General features: G+C 36.9%; 1 protein-coding gene across 1 annotated transcript in view; it reads right to left on the bottom strand.

Annotated features, from left to right (window-relative positions):
* Nucleotides 1-4,214, bottom strand: part of LOC128880402 (hemicentin-1-like) — a 10,036-nt gene extending 5,822 nt beyond the window's left edge. Inside the window, exon 1 of the mRNA XM_054130445.1 lies at nt 2,877-4,214. Coding sequence (XP_053986420.1) covers nt 2,877-3,052 — 176 coding nt within the window. The 5' untranslated portion in view covers nt 3,053-4,214. The remainder of the gene's footprint in view (nt 1-2,876) is intronic.
* Between the last annotated feature and the right edge of the window lie 6,809 nt (nt 4,215-11,023).

Genomic DNA, 11,023 nt, shown 5'->3' with positions numbered 1-11,023 from the left:
CATCAAAATACAACGTAGTACAATATAATACACAGTATAAGACAGCATAATACAGTGTGATACTGTATAATACATCATAATATAGTATAATACACAGTATTACAGTACACACAGCATCACACAGTACAATACAGCACAATACAAGAAGTTCTAAAGACAGTTAAGCAAAATGTACTAAATTAAAAATTTTCCAGCTCCGCTACTAACATTGCTAGCCGTAGGATGGAAGGAACATGATTGTTAATGTTGACTTTGCATCGAAGACACGACTAGTTGCACCCAAGTTTCCGGAAAGCCGTTCAGCAACTTCCCACAAACGTCGATATTCAAGGTTTATAACCCTTTCTAGAGTGATTCACGGGGAGACTATGCTCGTGGCCAGTTTCACCGCTTCCACGGCCGCAATCTGCATAATTATGCTTGGCACTACATCTTCCCGAGCAACGGGGGACGAAACGAAGACGAAGAAACGGCGAACTGTTTAGAGACACCGTGCCTATTAAAGGCAGTAAAAGAGTGGATGCGGCCTGCGCGAGTTATCATAATTTGTAGAATTTTTGTAAGCGCCAGGCGAAGTGTGAAATTAGAAACTGTTCTCGTAGTGTTCCATATTCTATTCGCTAAGCGAATAAGAACGCTAAGCGTGTAAAAAAAAAATTTCCTCGCGGAATGTGCATCACCGTTTGCACCAAATTAAAATGAATTTTATACGAAGAAATAGTAATGCTTATAAAGTCGTAGTTTCTATAAAATCCGTGTCTTCCATATTCCATCGCTACGAACGATCGTAGACAATAGTAAAACACTTTCCGACGATAGTTATATTTCATTCCTATTGTTTTTTTGCGGCAACTTTCATTCGAAGGAATGCCGACAATGTATTACCGCGTTTCAGTGGCGATCGACACGGTTTCTCGCAACTAATATCTGTAAATGAAAATACGGTGTCAGAGATTAGGTAACGAAAACCAACTATTGGGAACACTTATAGATTTATAATGCGTAACAAGGATATAAAAAACATATATATAAATGGAATTTTTGTCACTTTTAAATCGAAACCTCGAACGTTTTAAAAAATGGAACTAAAACTATTACTATAAATACTTTATGATTGAAATGAACGTAAGTTTTAATTTCTTTCACCGAAAGTTAGCGTCGAAAAACGACATTACTTATGGGGTGACCTAACAGTTCTAATTAGTTATTAAACGATAGAAATTTGAGGTATAATTGAAACCAGATGGTTTCTGTAACAAAATGCGTCGTGCTTTGGCTTCTAGTAACGTATAAATCATGGTTCACAGAGGCCAGCCGAAGCAAGAACCCATAACGCGGTGTCTATGCAGCCGAGAACTTCGCTAGCAGGGTCTCTTTCTTTTTCATGGTCTAGCGACCAGCCCAGGCCACACCTCATCTAAATTCTTCTAACATAAAACTCGCTCTGGTCTGATCATCACCTTCGCATGAGCGGTGTTACAATTTTCATGAACACCGCTACAATTTTCATAGCAATCTGGGTACGTTACGGCTTGTAAACATAGCTTCCCAGAAAGGCCCTAATCGGACTTTCAAATTTCGAACCGGAGACCCCCGAGACGTTCCAAGAACATTGTTCTTACTTTAAACTGTTTGTTGTTCGGCCCATGGCGTGTTCGATAAAGTATTCGAATTTGTGAATGATTAATAAAGTGAATTATTGTTTCGAAGGTTCGTCGTTACGTATTCAGATCCTTCATTGGCGTTTAGAAAGTGGGATAAAGAGGAAAGTACGAAAATCCAGGAAGACCGATTCTAGGTTTCGCTGCTAATTGGCCGTGAATTATGGCAAAAATTACTTTCATTTTTCGCTGAATCTCGTCTCCTTTCTTAGGCTCCTCCATCAGGAGCATTTCTTACTTGCTTTGAGTTCTAGTCCGACATTATACCGTTGGTTGATCTGTACTATATTGTAAATAGAAACGTAGAAAGTTGTATAAATAGATCTGAAGAACATAGGAACTTACAGTGGGTGTAGAATGTATTCGTACATCGATCAATTTCCCAAAAAACTTTTGTGTGAAATTGTAGTTTCTTAACTTCTTTTTTTGTAATCAATGATATTTTACATATTCTCGGAAGTCTTTAAAATAGATATAGTCCAAACAACATTTACTAGTTAATATAATTTGTGAAATTAACAAAATAAAATGGGATAAGTGGGTAAAAGTATAGAAGCAATAAGTATTTGTACGATTCTTACGATGAACCATTTACAGCAGAGTTTGTCACGTAAACACGTTAGTTTATTGATCCGTACGAATTAGAAAACATCAAATTTCCAGTAAAGTACTTTTAAACAGTTGTCCGAATACTTATTGCTTCAACATTTCTATCGATTAATTGTTTTTCTCTTGTCAATTTCGCAACTTACATAAATAGCTATTTTTTTTTTGTAATCTATCTGTTGTAGACATTTTCGAGAATATGTAGAACGTCATTGTTTATAAAAAATAAGTTAATAAATTACAATTTTAAATAGTTTTTTCGGAAATTGATCGGTGTACGAATACTTTCTGCACCCACTGTATTTATTTTTATTTTATTTTAAATTAGCAAATTATTTATTTTAAAATTGAAAAAGAAATAAATAACCATCAATCCTAGTACCAATAATTAACCATACTATTGAATAAATGAACGTTTATTATAGAAATTTGTATCCACTTAATTATATTATAAATAAATTTAAAGAACAAGTTCCTACGTTCTTTAAATTTCTCCTGAATTAAATGGCCGGTGCACCGTGAGTTTTATGCCGACTGTAAAGTATATGCAGTTGCATTAGTTAAGGCGCATTATGCTACCCTTTCAGCAAGCTAATTGACACGGCTTACCACTTTATGAGCGCCGGTGGATTTCCATATCTTGATACGCAGGAAATGGTAACTTCCTGACCCTCCCTTAAAGTTAGGGCAGTGGTTAAAATCGTTCCCCCGTACTCCAGCCGTGGCTTCCGGGGTTTCACTGAAATCCGCAACGCAACAAAAGATTCAACGATTAGGTTACACATGCTAAACACTCGCAACAATAAACGCTTTACATAAAATATACGATTTACTTAACGCGGTGATTCATTGTTGCCCAAACAGGACGCCGCGTTTCGTTAAAATGAATTACGAGCGCGTCGCCAAAACAGTCGAATTTAAAAAGAAAACTGTTTTATATTTACAGTTCATTCGTATGACGTTCGGTTTTGAAAATAAAAATAAAAAATTGAGAAGTCCTTCGTCCTGAAAATTAATACCAATTACTCATTTGTAATTCAATATTACTAAACGGTAATTATCGGGTAATAAGTACCCGAGCAATTGGATTGTGAGACAACCGATTATCAGGAATTGGAATTCCACTTAATTATCGATAATTAAATAATAATGAATCGGAAGGAATAAAATTACGTTGGAAAAAAAGCTTTCGGTAGAAGACGAAAGTAGAATGCAACACGAGGTGTTCGAATTTCAGGTAACCCTTTGTAAAACATGCATCGTTCCATTGAAAAGGCATCTGATTATGCATACGATTCGAGGTGGATCGAAGGAAAGTGAATTTTCCAGCGGTGATGTAAAAACTCAACGTTCCGTTAAAACTAAGCGCAGTATTTAACGCTTTAATGTCTCGTGAAACGTTATAGGAACTGTTACGCGAGCATCGTGGATTCCTTAATTGCAAATCTGGAAATCAGAGTACATGGTAATCGTTGAAATTGAGCTACGATTGCTCGAGAATTAGCTCGCTTTATATTTAAAAAAAAATAAAATAAAAATAAAAAAAAAACCAATTGCATGCCTTGACAATAACAAGAAAGTCTAAAGTGCAGTTATTAAACATAAATATTATGTAAATCGTAGCCTCGAAACGCGTTTTATGTATCAAGGAAATGATAGTATAATTTCAAATTAAATTTTCACAGAATTTGTAATCTTCATTTCTTTGTTATTTGATTCTTTTAGAACAGTAGAATCTTGAAAAGGAATCCGGCAATGTGTTCCTAATTTCTTTCCCAGGCCATTTCGAGGCGGCAAGATCACACGATCATGGGCATCGAATATCCATCTCAAGTGACTAAAAAAAATACTTCTCTGGTCCTAGAGAACTACTCAGCGATATACCGCAGAGAGTCGAGTTTTTATAGTGTGTCTGGAAAATTTCTCTGCTGTTATCCTGGGAAAGAAAGGGAGTCTAAGTAGTCGGAAGATTTCTCAAGATTTCCCAGAATTTTTCTAACTTATCTTTGTGATAAGTATAAAAATCACCTATGATATATGTACAGTCAGGATGCATTAATATTTGCGAGAACGGCCAATTACAGGTAGCCATATGGAGGATGTTACGCGAAGCGCCACATCGCTAACCTACTTCAAAAAACAGTAACAACCAAGGAAGGATAAATTGACGCAAGTGTTATCGATTAACGGATCGGTTGGGACATGCGGTTCCTGTTGAGTATACAGTGGCGTGCAAAAGTTCCCGGCCAGATGATTTTTGCGATTTTTCTTCCAAAATTAAAGTGTTAAAAAAGTTTTGTTAGATCTAAATTAAATCTAAATTTAATTTGTTCGGCAGCGATGGAAGAAAATATGTACAACTTTTAGTTGGGAAAAGAAATGATCCAAGGTATCAAACACCAACTGTTAAACACGGTGGAGGAAGCATCATGGTATGGGGAGCTTTCTCCGCTCAAGGAGTTGGTCCTCTTATAAAAATTGAGAGTATCATGAATAGTGTGATGTACAAAGAGATTTTATAAAGTCATATGCTACCATATGATAAAAGGAAAATGCCAGAAAATTGGTTTTTCCAACATGGTAACGACCCCAAACATGCATCGAAAATGCAAGGAGGTGGTTGTCTACAAATGAAGTACAGGTTTTAGACTGACCTTTTTAATCTGCGGATTTAAATCCGATAGAGCATCTCTGGGGAGAGATGAAACGTCGAATGAAAAATCGTAGAAGTTCTAATAAGACACAATTTTTTCAGAATTTAATAGAACAGTGGAACAAAATACCATGCTATTATATTATTCGGTTAATTGAATCCATGCCTCATCGCTGTGCTGCTGTTATTGCTTCAAAAGGCATGGCTACGAAATATTAATTATAATATGTTAAATAATGTAATCCGAAATATTTACAAAATGAAAACCAAGCATAACTTTTTTGTTAAACACGCTGGCCTTTTGGGAATTTTTGAACACGTTAGTTCGCGTATTCTACAAATAAAGACGTAAGAAAAATAATTCTAATAAAAATGTATCAACACTTTTCTTTTGGAAGAAAAATCGCGAAAACTATCTGGCCGGGAACTTTTGAACGCTACTGTAACATGAAATTTTTAACGATATAATTGCAAATTAAATATTAACATTTAAAGGGTTAGTCGCAGTCAGGAAAATGGAAACGGATAGTTTCTTGTGTGTGTGTTTTTTTAAGGTATTAAATAATAATTTTTATTAATGAAATGTAAATATATTACAAAGTATGTCTTAAAGAACTATAAAAGATTTTTTGTTTTAAAAAAAGGTTAATTGATTTCGTCATAACAGGCGATGGCGTAGGTGGCCACTTGGTTTGCGGTGAGCAAGATTTCTTCAAACTGGTGCACCTGAAAACAAAACTAAAGGTAGATTCAGAAAACATATTAGACTAACGGGTTCCTGATCGAAGAATTTTTTATTTTCTTGTATACCTTTTTTTTATCCTGTATCGAATCGCTTAATTTTAGTGAAAAACTTGAAAATCAACTTCAAATGTACGCCATCTTGTATTAAATTAATTTTTTCCAAAATCCTTCATTCAGGAAGCCGCTAGACTAATCTATTTTCGAAATCTACCTTTGTTTTTGTCCTCGGGTAAACCAGTGTAGAGAAATCTTGCTCACCGCAAACCTATGTTTTTAAATCATCGTCTACGTCGTCGGCTGTTATGACGATATAGATTAAAACAAAACAAACAAACTTGTTTTCTTAAAACAAAAAATGTTTTTTAGTTCTTTAAAACATACTTTATAATATACTTAATTGTTACTTATGCAAATTATTATTTAATAACTAAAAAAAATCACAAAGAAATGTCGTTTTTTCCCTTCCTGACTGCGACTAACCCCTTAAGAAGCTCACCTCTGACGAGGAGTCGCGAGGGCAAGGATGTCAGGGCGTCCTGTCGCGTGAAATCACCGGAGGTGACTTGGCACTCCCAGTAGCCGTCGTCGAAGTCGAGGGAGGCCCTCCTGATGAGGAGGGTGCAATCGCTGCCACGGCCGCTGGCCCACTCGTATTTGTCCGGATGCATGCCCACTGGCTTCCTGTCTTTCTGCCATATGCACTGACCACGCTTGTCCTGTACCCTGCACCGTAGCTGAACGTCATCGCCGGACGACACTTCCTGGTATAACGCGGGAGTCTCGGCGAACCTCTGTTCGCCAATAATGGGACCCACCAGTACAGTCAATATCACCCCGAGACTAACAATCTCCATCTTGGTACCCACTTTTAATTCAAACTTCCAATATTCCAGTCAATTTTCAATAATTAAACGCGCCGGTTCAGTTTCGAATCGTCATTATTCGTCTACACGATTTTATTCACTCTTGATAGTTTTTGATCATTATTAACTTGGCATATTTAACGCGTATTTCTTCCAGGTCAATCAATCGTAGGAACGCGCATAGCAAATTGCAGAACCTCGTCGCATTATTAGTCACCGAATAAAATTCTAATTTTAATTACGATTCCTTTTCGATATTTGTAGCGAAGAACTCGAGCAATTTAAAGTACCTTCACTGTAAACATCGTTCACTTCGATCTGACGTTCGAAACACTTCCGGAAGATGCGCGGGAAGAACTGTCGCGTTGAGCTTTTATGCTAAAGAATATATTTCGAGTTATCGTGTCCTAATTGATAAAGTTTCACGAATACTTTGTCACAAATTCACTGCGATCGTTCGAAGTAGACATCGCGCGAAACAACACCGGGGAGAACAAACTGTTCTCGTTGGAGAACATGAGACGAAGTGAACGTTTGTGATCAGTTGTGACATTCGAACGAGACCTCGCGAGGGGGCAGTCCCGCCCGCAGCGCCATCGGCGGTGGATCGTCGAAACACTTTCACATCCCCTATAAACTTCAAACTTTCTTCCTTCGATTAATCTTGAAAAATATGCGTCAGTTGCGACAGTATCTATCGATGATCCTTAACAGAACGGATGTAAAAAGTGAATATAGTACGGCAACTGGGAAACGTAACACTTCGCGTAACGTTAGTCCTACCCGTTATCTTCCACTTCTTCGAGTCGAGTGAATTATTCGAACCCGAAACACTCGAATCGAATGATTTCTATCGATCAATGTTATGAAAAATCTTGTACAGAAAATCTTGTACAGAAAATCTTGTACGAAAAATCTCGTACGATTGTAAAATTTTATTTCGAACGTGAAATACGTTGTGAAATTTGAATTTTCGAATAGTGGGTGGAATAGATTCCTTGTGGGAACGAACGAATCGCAGACAAAGAGTACCGAGAGGCTGGGAGGAAAGAAAACAGACGAGGTAAACGAAGTATCTAGGACGTCGGAGTACAATACCGGAGGCACGTAGTGGAACTGAGCCAGAGTTAAAGCCAGAACGTTCACCGGAGTGGAAGCGGAAGACGGGCCCCGAACGCGGGCCCACGCGTGCGTATCCAACCCTGTCTCCTCTGCTGCTATCCTTATTATTCGAGCGTGTTATCATTATGCCATGCTACGGCGAGCTTAGCCGCCCATTTGCTCTACATACTCTTTATTTCGCGTCTAGCCAGCGAGAAAACCACCCCTGCGCCCTCTTCGCGATCCCTACCCCTTTCTTCCCCTTCCAATCGACTATGACACGCCTCCTTCTGAGTTCGAGGTGAAAGCAGCCACTTATCGGGCCATTAGACAAGCGTTCGACGTAACGTAACCAACTGTGGAGGGTAGAGATAAGGAGGGCAAACTCATATGGAATTTAAAAGTCGAACATTGTCAATTGGTAACTTCTGTAAAGTACAGCCTTACTGTTCGCTAATACTCGAGATTGTGGCAAAAACGCTCTCCACTTGTTCACTTTCAAACTTCAAGGGGGCATTTCACTGTGAACGCACAAAAAAACAAGCCAATTTTCAATCATTTTTTTCTCAGGAACTGCATAAAATTGCATAAAATTGAATGAATGTTTTTTCCCCTTAAAGGTGTGATTTAAGGAAAGTAAATAAAAAAATTTTTTTTCGGTAAATAATATTTCGTCATTTATTTACAAAATAATATGCATGTGTGCAAAAAGAAAAAGTTATCCGCTGGCGCGGGTGATTTTGGCTCTCCTGGTAATCTGAAACAGAAAATCGAAAAAGTTTATTAAACTATGTCGTCAAAAAATTTTTTATTCACTTTCCTCAATCATACCTTTAAGGGGAAAAAACATTCATTCAATTTCGTGCAATAGTTCCTGAGGAAAAAGTTATTGAAAATATGCGTGTATGTGTGTGCGTATGTATGTACATATGTAAACAAATTTTTCGTTAACATTTTCTAAAAAACTAATAGCGAGATCGAAATGATCGATGATGCAATCGATGTGTATCAATCCAACTCAGAGCTGATTAGATTTTGTTCTAATTCGGTCCAGTAGTTTTTTAGTACTTTTAAGAAAACTTAACTCAATAACGCAATCTAGATGGGAGAATATAAATTTACGAGCGAATAACTAAACGGAAATAATATATATACATATATTACTATTATTACATTTGTATGCATATGTATAACACATGTATACCACATATATATACATACAGGGTGCTCCAAAAGTATGGAAACAGTCAAATACTTCCCAAAGTGGAACATTTGTGAGAAAAATGATTTAGAGAAATGTTTTAGGGTTCCAAAAATTCTATTGAACGATCGTGTCCGTTTGACCTTCAAAGGACCGATCAAAGTCAACATGATTTTTTTAACATTTTTTTAACATTTTTAACAACTGGAACACCTCATTTTGTATCATGCACCGTGAAAGCTGGCTATGAGAGCTTTTCAAAACACTAGTTTCAAACATTTCTTTTATTCGCGATAGATTGCGCTGTAATCGGGAAGTTCCTTGTGTTGCCCGTAAAGGGTCGCATACAAAATAAACATAAATAGGTATATGAATTAAGCGAGCAACAATAACCAGCTAGTTTTTTAATGGTGTTCTCAGCAGCTTTCTAAATTGCATTTTGATTTACAGAGAGAGAAAGAGACATTTTTCTACACAGTTCGTCCTCCTTATTCTCTACTTTCCATACGTTCGACATAACGTGACCAACGAAACGCCAGATGCTACCGATAAGCTTTCAACTGACAATGAGAGACCACACGGTTTCCTTGACAATTTACAATAGCCATATGCGTGCTTTTAGCACTCCTCCTCGCCTACATTCCATTCACCGTACCAAAGAATAATTACAAAAGTATAAGTTAACGCTGTATAACCGACCAGGCGGGTTACCGACCGAGACGCGAGACCAACTTACTTTTCAACCGTTATTTCGTGAATTAGTCACGTGGAATTCTGTTATCTCGAATTATCAGTTAGGAGGCAATTCACGCGTAATAGCTCAGCCGCGAGACGGTTTAATAAAGAGCGAATATGCAGTCTTGAGCGACCGATGAATCGTCGTTTCATCGAAGAACGAGTTAACGACTTCGCTAATGAGTCGTTAATAGGGTCGCTTACTCCTCTGCTCGACTTATCGACGCACCATGACCGTGCGGTGATAGGAATGTAGAAATTGCAACTTCGGTTAATGATACTATAAATGTAAAGGTAATATCGAAGTAATGATTTTATGCTTACAATAAATAGTTAATGGAACCTTTAAGGGGTATGCCTGTCTAGGAGAATTCAAAACACGCACATCTTTGAGAATCTTCCGAAGAGAAACTTTTAAATTTTGTTTTGTAAATGTTTGTTTTTTTTTTATTACTTTATTTAAGGTCACATCAACTACGAGGTTATTAGTGACCACGTTACTATTTACAATTCAATTACAATTTGTTCGTTATTCCATATTTAGTTAATAACTCTACTAGTTAATAAATCAACTAGTTTAAGAAATTCGTTTCTATTATTGAGAATCATTTGCATATTATTTAAATGTTTGAACTCTACAACATCGTGCTGTATTCCTCGACATTCTTCAATCAAATGCTTAACTGCGAGAGGCTCGTTACAAAAGGTGCATGATGGTGGCTGTGATTTTGTTATTTTATAGCAATGAGTTAGATTTGTGTGTCCAATTCTCAATCTTGTTATTGCTACTTGCAGTCTGCTATTTGGTAGGTTCGGAGTTGTAACGCTAGTTGATTTTCGGATTTGGTGTAGATTCATTGGTGGCATGTTGGTCCATTCCTGGTTTCAGATTTCTTTTGCTGTTTTTTTTTTATTAAATTTTTGGTTTCATTGTGGGTAATATTTGGACATATGGTTCTTCCAACGTGATTGCTTTTTTTGCAGCTTCATCTGCTCTTTCGTTGCCCACGAATTCCTTGGTGTGATGGAATCCAAACAAATTCGGGTTGAACATTTTTTTCTATTTGAAGTTCTGTTAATTCGGCTTTGTAAATGTTTGCCTATCTAATATTGTGGTAGATACAGTCGATGTTTAGAGAAATTTAGAAAACGTCATTCCTGAGGCAAAATGGAGTCCGACAAATTAATCCTTGCCCCAAGGTAATGCTCTACCTGCTTAGCTTGAAATTTTTAGAGAATATTTTTGAACTTTTGTACATCAAGAAAATGTTAAAAGCAAAAAATTCGAAGTAGGAATACTCCTTTGAATAAATGAATTCAAGAATAATATATTTTCCAGTACTCTCGCGTTTCGCGTAAAAGGAATGTTCGAATTGCGTAGTATTATTTCCCATAAGCGAATAGCTGTCATTAGTATATCTAGTCAAGGTCATTTCATATTCCTGAGAAACTGTTTCAC

The sequence above is a fragment of the Hylaeus volcanicus genome, chromosome 7, assembly GCF_026283585.1.
Source record: "Hylaeus volcanicus isolate JK05 chromosome 7, UHH_iyHylVolc1.0_haploid, whole genome shotgun sequence".
Classification (NCBI taxonomy): domain Eukaryota; kingdom Metazoa; phylum Arthropoda; class Insecta; order Hymenoptera; family Colletidae; genus Hylaeus; species Hylaeus volcanicus.
This window is presented reverse-complemented; position numbering and strand designations above follow the sequence as displayed.